The sequence below is a fragment of the Harpia harpyja genome, chromosome 3 (assembly GCF_026419915.1).
Source record: "Harpia harpyja isolate bHarHar1 chromosome 3, bHarHar1 primary haplotype, whole genome shotgun sequence".
Classification (NCBI taxonomy): Eukaryota; Metazoa; Chordata; class Aves; order Accipitriformes; family Accipitridae; genus Harpia; species Harpia harpyja.
Window position 1 is genome coordinate 39,530,773 of NC_068942.1, and position 16,337 is coordinate 39,547,109.

Genomic DNA, 16,337 nt, shown 5'->3' on the forward strand with positions numbered 1-16,337 from the left:
TGCTTCCTAATGAGGCATATGTTTGCAATCAGAATAGAGAAGACTCTTTGAGTGGAGTTTTTTCTACTGTTCTCTTTTCCCGTGTCATCGCTTGCACCACTGTCATCTGTCCTTTCTGTCTGTGCTTCATTTCTTTGCTGAATAACTTAGGTTTGGGGAGGTGATTTTGTTTTAATAATAGTTCATGATTTATGTTTCTGTAGCAAATTTCATAAAAAATCTCAGAATATTTTCCCAAGCATTAATTAATCAGTACAAGACCTTTTTGAAGTAAATTGCAGTCTTATGTGGGTGGACAGAAGTATAGAAGGGTGGAAACTAACATAGACATTAATTTCTGAGAAGCTCACTGGGTACTCAACTTAGGGTAGCTAGTAGTGCTGTTCAGAGGTTAATTTTGTGGCAGCACTGTCCAACTGATTTCAGTTAGACAGGGAAGTACTTAGGATACCTTAAAATCAGATCTTAATTGTTTCAAATGAATGGCCTACTATTGAAAATTTCAAGTTGTGTATTTAGAGCCCCTCATACTGTCATTAACATTGCTAAAAGACTTGTAGCTTTCAGATCTTTTCTGTTTGTGTGAGATGCTCTTTCATTCTTCCGTATGCCATTCAGTATGAAAGGACAATTGTTCATATAGTTGGACATCAAAGTCTGTTATTATTTTCTGTCCATTGTAAAGCAAATTTTTAACTATTAAAACAAATAGGAGTTTTCATTATCTTCAGATGAAATGGTTTTAGATTGCAGAGCACAGTAGTTAGTACAGTTGAACTAAAAGAAAAGATAACTTCAATTTATGAAGCAAGGTGTAGGAACTGGAAAGTAAGATTAGCTCTGTCTTTAATACATTTCTAATGAGGAACCTGTTACTGTGAAAAACTATTTACAGAGTGGAAAACCAGGGACATCAGGTCTGCAAATACGTTGAGGATGTTGATTTTGGTGAACAACTGCAGAGCTATTTTTCCTCTTCCTGATCTCTTATGTTCTTCTAGCAGGTTCAGGCTACGCCTCAGCCCATAAAAGTGCCGCAGTTCATCCCTCCTCCCAGACTTACTCCTCGTCCAAATTTTCTTCCACAGGTGAGTGTTCAGAGAACAAGCAATAGAAGGAGGAACTTAATTATAGCATAGATAGGAGAGAGTTTCTATGAACATCATTTCTGTCAGTCTTTATTGGTGACCTGGTAGAGGAGACAATTCATCTTCAAGAGGTTTGCAGGTGATGCCAAATTTGAGGGTGCAGTCAATATTCTTGAGGGCAGTGCTGACATTCAGAGGGCCCTAGACAGGACAGAGGAATGGGCCAGCAGGAATCTCTTGAGCTTCAGCACGGAAAAAGGCAAAGTTTTGCACCTGGAATGGACTAGCCCCCTGCATAGGTACAGGCTGGGGGCTGGCTGGCTAGGGAGCAGCACTGCTTAAAAGGTCTTGGTTGACAGTCGCTAAACTAGTGATGTGCCCTGGCAGCAAAGAAGCCTGGCAGCCTATTGGGCTCTACCAACAGGACCGCAGCCAGTAGATTAAGGGAAGAGATTATCCACCTTTCCTCAGCAATCATAAAACTGGATCTGATACACAGCATGCAGTTTTGGACCCCCTGGTTGATAAATTTGAATGAATCCAGGGAAGGAAGGCCTCTAAGATGGGGGGGGGGGGGGGGCAGGAATATATGACCTGCAAGGGGAGGCTGAGGGTTCTGGGCTTTTTCAGTTTGGAGAAGAGGTTTCGGGGGCACCCTAACAGCAGCCTTATTTCCAATATCAACAAGGAAATTAACAAGAAGATGGAGACATAGGTGCTTAGCAGGAGAATTATAGACAATGATCATAAATTGGAACGGGGAAGGTTTAGACCGCGTATAAGGAAACAATTCTCTCTTTGAGGACAATTAGGAGTGGAAGAGGCTTCCCGGAGACATTGTGGAAGCTCTGTCCTTGGAGTTTTACAAGACCTATCTGGACAAAGCCCTGAGCAACCTGTCTGCATTTAGTGTTGGCCCTGCTCTGAGCAGGAGGTTGAGTTAGAGACCTCCTGAGCTGCCTCGCAACCTGCATGAGTCTGTGATTATGAAATGTGCATATGATGATCATATATGATCCTATTTACATCAAATGAAATGAACCCATGGAACAGGTGTCAAAAAAATCAAAGCATCACACAAGGCCTTAAATTGCTCTAATTGTTGTTTGCTGCTCATGAGTAAAAAAGAAAAAACGATATGTCTCTAGATTGTTCCCAAGTATTTCTGTATTGCAACAGAGAGTGACCTCTGTTTGCAGCTGAGCAGTAAAACTTGTGTTTTACTTTTTTTTTCATGGTTTGGGAAAGACACAGATGCTTGTTCATTTAAAAAAAACATCTTGGAGGAACTTTTTCATTTGTAAGAAATACGTGGTACTGTGAATAAAAGTCTAAATCTTTTACAAAAGAAAAAAGGAAAATATAGTCTGGTATCTGATTAAGATTTGAGGATGGTGAGATCTGTTGGAATGTGACCTAGTTTTCCATGATAAAATGCATTATGGAGTATTAAAGGTGGATAGGACAAAAGGAATCAAATAAGGAAAAAGACTTTATTTTCAGAGTAATGCATTCTACTTCTGTACTCTGTAATGATGTGATAAGTACAAACTTAACAATGGGAAAGAAATAAGCAAGTATTGGTGGTGGAGTATATGAAGATTCTTGTGGCTCTCTTCTTTCTTGTGAAAGAAGAAAAGAGTAATGACTCCATTTACGTGTAGCCTTTAGCACTTTCAATGAGGGATTAATGTATAATCTTGGCCATTTTTTTGCTTAGCAAGATTGGTTGTGCAGGTGTCTAAATAATATACGGAGTTGACAAAGGTAACAGGGATTTGCTGAAAAATTTAATTATTTCTTTCAGGGCACAATCAACTGTTCATGATTTCTTGGAGGCTCAGTATAAAGCCCTCAGACACACTTTTAACATGAGAGCCTCAGCTGTGCCTGTAAATATTACATGAATTTTTTGGCTTGCAAAACCAATATTTTGATTTAGATACAGATAAGGCACTTGGCAATAAACATGCAATATAAGTATCTGTGCATCCAAATACCATTTCGGGGACAGTGACTGCATATGCAAATGTTATGGATGGGTTTTATGCAAGTAGGTTTGAAAATGTGGCTTTTCCTTCTCATAGCATACTTAGGACACTATGCTAAAAATTACATTCTATAAAAAAATCAAGCAACCTTCTGCAGATTATATAGGCTGAATTGAAAGACTTAGTAAAAAAGTTCATCTGAAATACTGATATACAAATCTCTTTCTTTTTCTTTTTTCTTTTTTTTTTTTTGTAGGTTCGACCTAAACCAGTTGCCCAAAATAACATTCCTATTGCCCCAGCACCTCCTCCAATGCTTGCAGCTCCTCAGCTTATTCAGAGACCTGTGATGTTGACAACAAAGTTCACACCCACCTCTTTACCCAACTCTCAGAACTCCATACATCCAGTTCGTGTAGTTAATGGGCAGACAGCAACCATAGCCAAAACTTTCCCTATGGCACAGCTCACCAGCATCGTGATAGCAGCACCGGGTACCAGGCTCGCTGGACCTCAGACTGTACAGATCAGCAAACCAAACATTGAAAAACAGGTACAGATAAGAAAGTGTCTACTAATGCAACGTACCGGGTTTATTGCTTTACTATGCCGATTTGGAGGGGATGACAACCATGGAGAAATTTTCGGTGGGTACTGGAGATACTCATGTTCCAACAATAGGACAAATTATGGAATGACTTGCAACTCTTGGGGTAGAAGTTACCATTTTCTTTAATACGGGCTGTTGGAATCTTTTTCTCATGCTTCAGTGTTTTTATGCTCCCCCTACTGTTTTAACTTCAGTAGTTTATAAGCAAGCTACATCGCAGGACTGTACTAGTATCTTGGAGACCAAGTACAAACTGTAATCCATGTTCATACCAAGCCTTTAGGAAACACTGGAAAAATATTTTCTGTGTTTCTGTTTTTCAAAGGGTGGCTACATGAAAGGCAAAAATTACGCAAAATTGTAGGGGTGTTTAATATGATAAATGTAGCCATTTCTTCTTTGATCTTGCAGTCTTGTGATTGGAGGCAAAATAGTCTAACTCAGCTTCTGAAGACTGATAGTTCCCTGTGACTAAATTGGATTGATTGAGTGGAAAGGAGACCCTCAGAAACGGAGAGTTCTAGATGTTTAGTTTTATAGTCTCTCTCCAGAAAAAACTTTTATAAAATAAAACATGACTTTAGTCAGTGTGGATTGCAACTGAGAGTCCTTGCCATTCAGTTCAAGTAAAGCAATCTTCTGTTTCACTTTTAACTCTACCATATATTGTATGTTAGTAATAGTATAATATTGTATACTATATAATACGTTATCTGTAACATATAATATTTATGTAATTTATATAAATAATAATAGTGTATATTTCATTTGTAACTCTTTCATAGACTAATGTGCCTTGAAGTTACCTTCTGCTTTTGAAGTCAGCTATGGAGACTGAAAATCATGTGCATGAAAGATCTGCTCATGCTCAGTTCTGCTTATTAATTCTCATGAGTAGGTTCTTGCATACCTCAAGGCTGTGCCACAAGTTACTCAGCAATGAGTGCCCTTTTCGTTTGATTTGGAGTTGTACTTCTACAATACTATGTTTTTGATACCTATTCCTTTTGATATCAGCAATATTTGTTTGCTCTTTGAATAATTACTGGCAATTCAACTGTTGAAAAACATACAGAATTGTGGTGGTTTAGCAATACATGAATTTTTCTGTATATTTTCTCCATATCTTAAAGGGGAAAAGTTTGTCTCTCTGTAGCTTTCCTCACTCAGTTTGTAGCCTAAACAGCTATGCCATGGGCTGAGGATTGTCATGCAGGGTTTGGGATACCATTGCAGAGGATTATGACTTCAGAAAAGAAAAAAGCTTCAGAAACATCTGAGATTGTAGGATTCACAGAGACAGTTTTTGAGCCCTTCATAGTTCTATGAAATATGAAGACTGAGGAGTGAGAAGTACAAAATGCATGTGCCATGCAGAATGGTTTCTATCTGGAAGTCTTCCATGGGATGCTTTTTCTTAAAGCTGTTAGTTTTCCCATACCATATAGTGATTTCTGTAATGGAGTTAACTCTTAAGATTACTTTTATTGCTTGCATGGCTGCGTGGGTTAATGGCATGGTGGTAAGGCTGTTTCATCCTTTGTTAAAGGAAAACACTTTATTTAACATTGCTCTCACATCAGATTTGTCAATTAAGTCTTTGTTAGTACACTGCGAGCTTTAAAACTGTTTTTCTCCTGTATCTGCAAAAGTATTTGTTTTGCTTTCTTAGTCAAAGTAAAAAAAGTCATTCTGATCACTGAATGAGAGAAACACTTTCTTTTCAGACTATTAAACCGCACGTGGAAGCAGAAGAGAAGCAAACAGAAAGTCGTACAGTTACTCCACCTGCTGCACCGAAGCCAAAACGAGAAGAAAATCCACAGGTATCAGAACACACCCAGAGCTCTCTTTTAAGAAAAAAAGGAAACACTCTGTCCTTCAGAAAATATTTTTCCCTCTCTGTTCCCTCAAGACTCCTTAACTTTAACATTCCATACATTCTTGTTGGACAGCAGTAGTTGATAAGGCTACAGAATAAGAATTCTAAATAAATATAATGCATTGCATTTTTTAGTCCCGGAATGCATTTGACTTCTGACTCTTTTGTAAGATAGAAGATCATAATTTCCTTCTGATACTTCAACCAGGAGGCTTAGATTACAGTGTTGATTTCCATTCCTTTGAGGTTTTAGACTTCTGGAGTTATTTTTAATGCTGGAGAAATGTCTTTATTTTGCTTTATAAAATATTTCTGCTCTGGTGAGCAAGACGGAAAGAGTCATATATGTTCACATTCTGCACGGGTTTTATTCACGTTTCAGTCCAGTTGGTTTTGGGGGAGAAGACTGGCCAGAATGGCTGTTTCTTAAAGCCTTTCTGCCATGCAGGGCTTTGGAACTGATTACAGCTAAATGCTCTACTACATTTGTCTTTGTAGGTGGGTTCAAATGGACTACTGTGGAGCATTAACTGTTGTCAGTACAAATTCTGATTTTTACATGTCTGTGCACTTCCTGCATTAAAATTAGAATCCTTTAAGAAAGCCGTAGCCCTTGTCAAATGGCAAATGTAAACCAGAGTTGCTGCTTGTAGTTCACAGTATATGGAGAATGATCTTCAACTACCAATATTTTGCTGGCAATTGAACTGTGTTGGTATTTACTAAGAGCCAATCATATAGTTGGTTCAGTGCTGGCCTGTAAGTAAAGAAACTGCTTTCTTGTTCCCACCTCTGCCAGCTCTGTGATCATGAGCAATTGGCATTTCCTTGTATCTCAGCCTAGGTTCCCATCTAGAAAATGGGACTGTTGTCTGTCCTCTGTAAAGCAGTTTGACATATATGAATGAAAAGTGATTTATAGAAGCAAAGTATTACCAATAACATTTTTGTTGCTTAGTTACCTGTCAACTGACTTCAAAGGGCCTAAGTGACATAGCTCATCCTAATGGTTGGACTTGTCATGATCTTTTTTTCTCCCCCCTCACAGAAACTTGCCTTCATGGTGTCTCTGGGACTAGTTACTCATGACCATCTGGAAGGTAGGAAAAACGTCTTAAGTTGGTTCTTGAACTCCCTGTTTCATGGCCTTTCTGAATTGAAATTACGGGTCCAAAATATTTCTGTATTAAATGCAGTATTTTCTTGCACAAAAGTACATTTGGGATGTCTGTACTCTTGATCTAACTTGGTTTGTTGTGCATACTTTTTTTATTCCTCTTATTACATTGAAACAAAGCAATTACTTATGCAGCAGAGATCAGTGGTTGGGAAGAACGTGTATGCTCTGATGGTAGGAAAGCAATTTGTGACAATACCATTGCTTTCTGCGCAACCCCTGTATCTGCAAAGTTACACCATGGTTAATTTTACTGTAACCCACATGTGGGCTTTTCGTTTATTTCATGATGTCATGGGACTGTAATCTGTAGTGAATGAGTTAATAGATTATAATTGGGTTTATAGTTAAACTCTTTAATCCTATACAATGAAATACAGCCTAATATTTCAATGGCTTGCATATTTTTGTACTGTGTTTATTTTTAAGTATCAACAAGGTTACCAGAGGCTTTTTGTTTCAGATCCCAATTACACTGACCATGAGTTTAAAACGTCTTAGTCGTGGAGTACTTGGCGAGAAGATGGCAGTCATTTCATTAGTTAGTTGAGCACTGCATTTGTATTCCTTGTCAGCTCTTAGTTTTCAAACCTTCAGAAATTAGAAGTATAACAAAGTTGCCTATATTCAGCATGACTGGTGTTCTGTAGAAATGTTCACAGCTCTCCCCACATGCAAACTGAATTCTGAGGACTTTATATAATTTCTGAGACCCATTGTTTTCTAACCTGAATGCTTTGTTTTACAAGAAATCCAAAGTAAGCGACAAGAGAGGAAAAGAAGAACAACAGCAAATCCAGTGTACAGTGGAGCCGTTTTTGAGCCTGAGGTATTAATTTTTTGCTGGGGAAAGCTGGTATTTTCATTCTGAGCTTGTGTGTCTTTTCTGCCATGTTGCTACCTCCTAAGCGATCTCAGTCCTAACTAGATAGGCAAGCTATCATTTATAATTCAAAAGACCATTGCAATGATAGGACCCTCAGATTTTTAAATAGTAAATGCATTGGGATGTTCTTCTAATGCATCTTTTTCTGCCTCTTCCTATGTAAAGCTGATGTTAAATGGCAGCGTGTGTTAGTCTTACCATTAGGTCTGCTTGCATATCAGCCTGAAGCAGTCCAGATGTCAGCAGTAGTGTAAAAAAGCCAACCTTTCTGAAGCTGTGCTTCAGAAAACAGAACAGCCAGTAATCTCACTTAGTACTACTATGTAATATTAACCAACAAAAATTGTTATATTCTTCCCTGCAGCGCAAGAAGAGTGCAGTCACGTACCTGAACAGCACAATGCATCCCGGGACACGTAAAAGAGGTGAGGTATACTTAGACCTGTCTCCCTGCTGTATGCCTCTTCCTCCATCTTGCATTTGCAGTCCCCTTGTTAATTTGAAGAGCAAAACAAAGAAGGACTCTACAGTACTTCATTTGTCCAGTAAATTTCCACAGTAGACAAAGGTCATGACTTCTAGGGATTAGCATAGCAGGTTTTATTAGGCAGCTCAATGTTTCATTTCAGTTTCACTCTCCAAAAAAAAAAAAAAAATACAACAGATAGAGCAAGTGAAAGGTGAGATGTTTGAACATCATTTAGTGGTATAAAGCTCTGTCAAATCCTCTTGTTAATAACTAAATTGTATTGTTATTGTCAAGAAAGTGGTTATGGAAAAATGTCTGTGCCCTGAATAGGAGAGGAAACTTAGTGTGACAAAAGCCTTGTTCCTCACTGGGGGTAGAGATGGGTCCTTCAAAAGAATTTATCTTGAGCAAGAAAGGCTAACGTGCTCATACTGAGCACTTTTCTGCAACCAGAGTGCTACTTGTCCTAAAATGAGAGATGGATCTTTCATATAGGTATGCAGTATTATTCAGTAGAAATCCTTCTGTAGAACAGGTGAAATTTGAAGACTTAGATTATGGTGAAACAGATGAGTCAGAACAGCATAGGAGAGAACGATACCATTTTTTGTGCATGGCATCAACCACACATATATGACAATCTTTCCTTGATTTTTGATGATTTTCTGCAGTCTCGTAATACCTTCTCTACTCCAGAGTTTGCTGTATTAAAAAAAGTAATCAATCGGATCAAAAAAAAACAGTCCTATCTAGCATTGGCCACTTCCATTAGCTTTGGTTTTTGGCTGCAAGGTTAAATATTCATTTGACATGTACTCTCCTTGATATACCTCTTCAGTGCAGCAGGTAGTGTGGCAAAGCTGACACTTCTGCAGCTATGCTGTTTCTAAATAAAAGACACCAGTCTCTACTGCCATCCTCTAATAACGTTGAATGTATTTTTTTAAATGATATGATGTAGATTTTACAGAGAGAGAGTTTTGCATTTACTCTGTGGATAAGTAAATGTTCCTTCTCCTAGTAATGATTTCTTAGTTCTATTTTATAACTCATTGTGAACAATTACTGTATCAATGAAAACGATTGCATGCTTTTGTACTTGATACTCTCTTGGCCTGTTTTTGCACACTGACTGCTATTATACTTTCTTTTTTTCCTCACACCCTGTTGTGAGCCTGTACCTTGCATCAGCACCAAATCAGTAGCACACATTTTCAGTTGACAAAAGATTTGGATGTATACACTTGTTTTGTGATTTAGTATAGCAATATATTAGGTAAAAAGCTTATGCAAGCATGTGCCCTTGAGAGCTTTAGTTTAATTCTAGATGGTGCTGAGCATGTCAGAAATTTCAGCCATGGACATCACTATTAGAAATCCGTTTCCAAGGACATACTTAGTTCTGGAACGTATCCAGACCTTAAATGCAAGGTTTAGCATGTTAATAGGTATAGACTGACAATCTGTAAACATAAGATCTGGGGAATTATTCCTAGATCCTAACTCCTTTATGTTTACATATCCATAAATTACCCTGGAGAAGGGAGGCAGAAATGATGGTTACATACTGTGTTTTTGCTGTCTTGCTTTGCATACATAATTTTATGAAAAATGTTACAAACACATTTTGCTCTTCTGCTAGTCTAAAGGAGCATATAGAAGTTGTGCATAATCAAACATATTTGACTGAGAAAGTCTAAGAAAGAATACAGAATCTGGGGGGGTTACAGTGGAATACCAGTGGTAGGTTACAACTGGTAGTGCTGGTGGTGTGGGTCAGACAACAGGACCTGTTCTTGAGGTAGCCTAATTTAAAAAATGTACCAGTAGGGTAGGAAGTGCTTATCTGTGGGTGAGTGGGTTTAAAAAAGGGGGAAGAAAAAGGGGGAGTTGGTGAGTGTTGGCCTCTGATAAAGGACTTAACCTTTGTGTAGATTCATGCTGGCACTAGAAAGATAGGGAGGTGTGGGATAACAGTAGAAAGGATTTAATAGTAGTTATTGTAGCTTCTCTCTAGCTTTGATGCCAACATGTTTTCCCTAAAAACTAAATAGTCTCATTTCTAGGAGTGGCTTTTGTGGGAGTGATTCTTTGACCCTCTACAGAGCTTATTTCTATTTCCTTCTGAAATACATCTTTTAAATGTTCTTTCCTTGCACAATTCTACTTAAAGATTTCTAAAAAAATGTTTAAATCTTTGCTTCTGTCCTTCCACTTGTAACTTTTATATTAACTTCCTCTCTGTGCTACATCATTTCCTTTTTCACGCTAGCCAATGAGGACCACTGGCCAAAGGTATGTAAGATCATTTTTCCTTTTTTTTTTTTTTTTTTTTTTTTTGTGTTCCCTGTTGTTAATATATAGGTCGTCCACCTAAATACAACACGGTGCTGGGGTTCGGGGCTTTGACCCCCACGTCCCCTCTGTCCAGTTATCCTGACTCCCCTGAAAATGAAAAGACAGAGACCACATTTACTTTTCCCGCAGCTGTTCAGCCTGTGTCCCTGCCTAGCCCCAGCTCCACAGACGTAAGTAACTCTTGGGGAGGGGGTTACTTTTAGAAAGATATGCAGAAACAGCCACAAGGAAAATTTTTGCAGATTTTGGTTCTTTAGTCTCTCTCATCATTTGTCCTGATTCAGTTCAGTGAAACAGTCCAGCATTCTTTTAACACCCTTCCTTTTTCCTCCTGCACCTATGTTCTTGTCCTGTGGAGATTTTATTTATAACTCCTTCAGTGGATTGAAACATTGGGAGGCACCAGGCATGCTAGATGAGCTCATTTCCTTTGTGCAATGTCTGAGATCTTGTCGGACTGAATTGAATCTGTCATCCATGAAAAAGGGGGAAGAGGAGAATGAAAAGTATTACTTACAGACCATAATAACAAAAAGTTGTGGTGTTTCTGTAATGAGAGAAGGAGGGAGACTGCTTGGGTCACACAGAACAGCCAGGAGCAGCATTTGTGGCACTGGTTTGGCAGTTCTGCTGTACTGGCGTAGCTAAATACATCGCCCCGGTGGTCAGATCGCAAAATCTGTCTTGAGTGAAATCTGGTCATATTGTTATAACTTATAAAGAAGTGAGTGTCCTTATTTTAAGTTAATTCAAAGATAAGATTTGCTACTCAAAGCACAACCTTTTTTAAGTTGCTGATAACTATCCAATTATTTCATTGTTTCTATTTCTTGCAAAAACATGATGAAAAAAATTAAAGGTCATGCATAAACTTTAGAAGAAAAATAGTGTGGGAAGAATTGGACTGAGTCACTGCGTAGGTCCAAAATGACATAAGGAAGGGACTGTACGCTATGGTTTGTCTGAAAGTGTACTGTGACTGTTCAGTATGGGTGAAACAATTCATTGCACAAAAATTCTCAGGAGTTGTAGTGTACTTCCAGTAAAGTGCTTGCGTTTTAATGACTAGTACTTACTGGGCACAGTTTAAAAATAAAAAGGTGCTTGCTTATTTCTTCATACCAGTGCTGCAAACTCCTTCTGCAATCTGAGTCAGAGTGGTCTCCTCCCCCCTCCACCCTCTTTTTTTTGTTAAACATATCACATATAATTGAGGCCCAACCACTTGAAATGGGCTTTAAGGAAGAGTTGGGCAGCTTTATTTTTGTCTGTGCAGTTGCACCACTGTAAATACATAGACTGAGAGGCCAACTCTACTGGCCACATACAACAGGGAATAGAAGCCAGCTTCTTGCCTCTGAACTGTATTTGTTCTGCAGAGGTAACAGGAATAGAAATAGTACAAGTGTGTCTGAGTCACTGAAATAAATAGATGCAATTCTGATACCCAGGGAATATGTATGTGAAATTAAATGGTTCTCTTTCATATAGTCATTTTTGAGACCAGAATAGCACTTGACTGTAAAAACCCTTTCCTGACAGTCAAATGAATGGGATTGTGGAACAGCCCCTCAGGGAGAAGGTGGGGCAGCTCCATCCCTGGGGACTTTTAAAAGTAAGCAGTACAAACAGCTAGGAAACATGCTGGAGAGCACATTTTTTACATTGGCCCCAAGAGAAGGGCTGGATAATGTGGTGAGGGTCTTTTCCATCTCTGACCTATGTGTGTATACTGCCAAGTCTTTTCCCACTGTGTAAGAGCTCTCAAAACAGTATGATGAGTTGTTGCCCTGTTTTCTGCAGTGCCTGGTGGCAGCAAGCTAAATGAAGAATAGTGAATTTCTGTAGCATTCAAATCTAGTTCTGAATGCCCTGAATTTTCTGAATTTGGATAGTATTTAGGCCTAGGTTCAGGATTGCTTTAATATTCATTAATTAATGAAAATAGAAGGATTTTAAAGGAGACAATGGAAGATTACACAGCAGGTAATTAACATTCTGTCTTACCTGAGCATATTACAATATAGCACCATAGCACTCTTTCCCCTTTAGAATCATGTATAAATCTCCTTTAACATGTTTCCAGACAAGTCATTTGGTTTATATATATACAACAGCACTAACATTTTTGTGGGTTTAATTTTTTTGAAAAATTTTTATCCCAAAGTCCCATTCAATGCAAGTTTGCTGTCAGTTGGGCTAATTTGGTAGACTTTTCAGAAATATTTGGTATTTAATTCCATATAAAATAAAATACAAGTAGAAAATATATTTCAAAGTGCTCATAAAATTATTTTTTTTAATTAAAAATAGACTATTAAACAAAATTTGAACCTTCAGAGACAGCAAAATACTGGAAAGGAAGTAAATATGAGATCTGTTCTTCTGTCTTTAGATCTTATGATTCTTACTTGCTAATCATAAAGAGAGGAATGATTTCCCATTGCCATCATGAGCTGGAAGGTAGTCTTCTGTTAATACGTTCTCATAAAATTGCTGTATAAGCTCATGCAGTCGCATCCCTTTTTTGTGATTCAGTTTCCCCCATTTATGTATTTGGCATGGTGCTTCCTTTTCCCATCTGAGTTTTGAGAACTTAGCAATACTTGTAAAAACCTTTAGCATCCTTGACTGGAAAAGTGCTACATAATGCTGGAAAAGTACTATATATTTAAACACCAACAGTATGAGTTGTGCTGGTGGTGAAGACAAAGAGGAAAAATAGGTCTTTGGCATTTAAGGAGCTTGCAGCTTAATTAAATGTAGAATACAGTATACACTGAAATGCTCATGCCACGGTTTATGACCGGTGCTACCACTGAGAACTGTCCTGCCTGTCACAAGCAGTCTTTTCTCATTTCTTAAATGCCTCCTGTGTTGTTCCAGCACAGATATATCTGAGGCCACATTGTGATCTGCATAAGGGAACTGGCATAGCTAAAAATTGTTAGTCTTAGCCAAGATCGTGCCCTAATCTGGTTAATTTTATAGACACACTAGTTCTTGTGCCAGCCTCATGCAGGGGACAGAAATGAATGTCTGGGCACATAGAAAAGGCAGGATCACTTCGTCTGGCAGTGAGTCCAGTCCATGTTGTTGCAGAGGGTCTACACTGTTAGCAGATGATATGAATATAGAAAGGTCTCTTTAATCTAGATAGGACAGAAAACATTGTCTGTAGTTACAGCCTCCAGCTTTTGGGGACTTAAAAATGAAAACACAAGGAGTGCATGCCTAAGTAAAAGGCTATCTCAGAAGTCTCAGTTAAAACAAATGAGCAGTTCCTCAGACAGATACAGAAGACTGCAGTTTTGCCCATCTTCAAAATATTTTTGCATTAATTTGCTGAGAAGGTCTAATTCCTATAGGCTTTAGAATGGAAATTTGATATTTAGCACTTGAGTAATCTCTGTCTTTAGCCAGCCTATGAAAATTACAAATCAGGCCAAGCACTTGGCACCAGGCACCATGGCTCAGAATGGCCTTCTTGCCTTTCTCCTGAGTTGTCATTCTTTGAATGACAAGGGTAAATTTTGAAGGGAGGATGAAGCAGGAACTTGAGATGGGATTGGTGTTAAGGGTGGTGGGGTAGAAAGTAGGAATAGAACTTGGGAAAAGGAAGGAAGTAATGCAGTAGCCAGGATTGAGCAAAACTTCTCCTTTTTTTTTTTCCCTCTTTTTTTTTTCTTTTTTCTTTTTGGCAATTGGCTGTGAACCACTTGGTTATGTGTGATTCTTCCTCATGCAGTAGTGGCATATTCACCTGGAAGGTAGCAATTGCCTTTGAAGGTCAATTACTCTGCAGTAAGAATAGTGCAAAAATCTTTATTCTAGTGATGGTTCAAGTCTGTGGTCACAAAATGCCTTTTTACTGGTAAACTTTTATATCAAAACAAGATTTCAATTCAGAGGAACATTAAAGAACATTCAGATTGCGAAGTCAAGCCCATAAAAGTTACAAAATGCAAGAATTATTATTGCTTCTGATAACTTAATTTGCTTACATCATACATTATGATCATCTTTATTTATATTGTCATGAACAATTCCTGTTGCAGAGTATTTAGTTTTCCCATGTTGTTCCAGTGAAATGTACATATAAGTATAGGTATTACATATTCTAACACACAAACTACATACACTTCTGATTTGATACTGTATTATTCAGTTCTATTGCCTAACGCCAGGCCCTGCTGCTCTAGACACTTTATAAAAATAAAGAAAACTGTTAGCCGTCCAAAAAGCTTTCATTTATTTTTCATGGTCTCTTGGTGCAGAGGAAGTAGAGCAAAAAGTGACATTAAATCACCTTTTATGGTCTCTGTTCTGGAATTATTCTTCAGTCTCTTCAGCCTGTAGCATGTGTTAGAGCAGCCTCAGCGAGCTCTGCTCTAGCCTAAGTTGGCTGCCTATAGCCCTCACAGAGCTGGTCCAAAAGCTGAGATTAGTGGGGTGCATGTCACAACATCAAATCCAGCCTGCCTTTATGCATATATTTATTAACTGCCCATAAAACTTGGGGCATTTCTTTGGAATCAAACAGTGGCTGGGATTTTGGTAAGGCTGGTTATTAATTCTGAGGAAATGCCCTGAATTTTGCATTACCAAAAATAGGACTCTGGATTTTGTGCACGTCTGTTGTCATCTCAACGCGTTCAGCTGCACTGCACGCTGACCAGCTGTGTCACTTCAGGTTTTGCAGCATTCAGTTGAATTTAGATGGTTCTGGGTCTAAATGTCTCCCCCTCAAGAAGCAGCTGCATGTGTCTCTTTCTCCAGGGTATTAGACAAAACAGGTTTTGTTTTCAACACACCAATAATTTTGCACACGAGCCAGTTACCAAGTGCCATCATGTAGTCTGTGGCAACCAAAGCATCTTAACACACGTAATTCTCTAGAATGAGAATTTCCTTCTAAAATGTGAGAATTTTCCTCTTAAATTTTGCCTTAGGTTGCAGAGGATTTTGTTTCAGCTTTTGTGACATCTCCTACTGTTGTGGTTTAACCCCAACCAGCAATTAAGCACCCCACAGCAGCTCGCACATTCCCCACCCCTGCTGTGGGATGAGAGAGAGAATCAGAAAACAAAAGAGTAAAACTCATGGTTGAGATCAAGACAGTTCAATAGGACAGAAAAGGAAGGGAAAATAATAATAATAGAATATACAAAACAGGTGATGCGCAACACAATTGCTCACCACCAGCTGACCGATGCCCAGCCAATCCCTGAGCCACAGTGCCCGGCCAGCCAACTCTTCCCAGTTTATATACTGGGCATGATGTCGTATGGTATGGAATATCCCTTTGGTCAGTTTGGGTCAGCTGTCCTGGCTGTGTCCCCTCCCAGTTTCTTGTGCTCCTCCAGGCCTCTTGCTGGCTGGGCATGAGAAGCTGGAAAATCCTTGACTTTCGACTAAACACTACTTAGCAACAACTGAAAACATCAGTGTGTTATCAACATTATTCTCATACTGAACCCAAATCATAACACTATACCAGCTACTAGAAAGAAAATCAACTCTATCCCAGCTGAAACCAGGACATCTGCCTGCCTTCTTTTCCTTGTACTCACAGAATGCGTGATAGAGGAAAAGAAGTTCTTCCCAGCCTGGTTACACAGATCGCTTCACAAGAGGCATGAGATGTCACTCATTTAATTCTTCATTTAACACTGAGGAACCTTTTGGTGTTAAAGGATGAAGTAATACCATAACCCAGCTCTCAGTGATACCTGGGAGTTACGGAACCAAAACATGGCACTGAAAATTCACTAAAGATTGATCCTTTACAAAACATGACATCAGTGCTAACCTTGGGAATTAAAAGAAGGATAGCCTTCCCTTTGAAGAAAGGCCTCATCAGCAGTAGAGCCGGG

General features: G+C 38.7%; 1 protein-coding gene across 12 annotated transcripts in view; it reads left to right on the forward strand.

The window, feature by feature from the left end:
- The window catches only part of PHF21A (PHD finger protein 21A), a 139,873-nt gene that overhangs the window by 108,740 nt on the left and 14,796 nt on the right, over positions 1-16,337 (forward strand). For 7 of the 12 annotated variants that reach the window (XM_052782074.1, XM_052782073.1, XM_052782069.1 and 4 more), the window contains 7 exons: positions 1,002-1,088; positions 3,336-3,632; positions 5,417-5,515; positions 6,620-6,671; positions 7,498-7,577; positions 7,999-8,059; positions 10,468-10,631. In XM_052782074.1, coding sequence (XP_052638034.1) covers positions 1,002-1,088; positions 3,336-3,632; positions 5,417-5,515; positions 6,620-6,671; positions 7,498-7,577; positions 7,999-8,059; positions 10,468-10,631 — 840 coding nt within the window. Of the gene's footprint in view, positions 1-1,001; positions 1,089-3,335; positions 3,633-5,416; positions 5,516-6,619; positions 6,672-7,497; positions 7,578-7,998; positions 8,060-10,375; positions 10,399-10,467; positions 10,632-16,337 lie in introns of all 12 variants that reach the window. The other 5 variants (XM_052782075.1, XM_052782077.1, XM_052782078.1 and 2 more) reach the window with 3 other exon arrangements.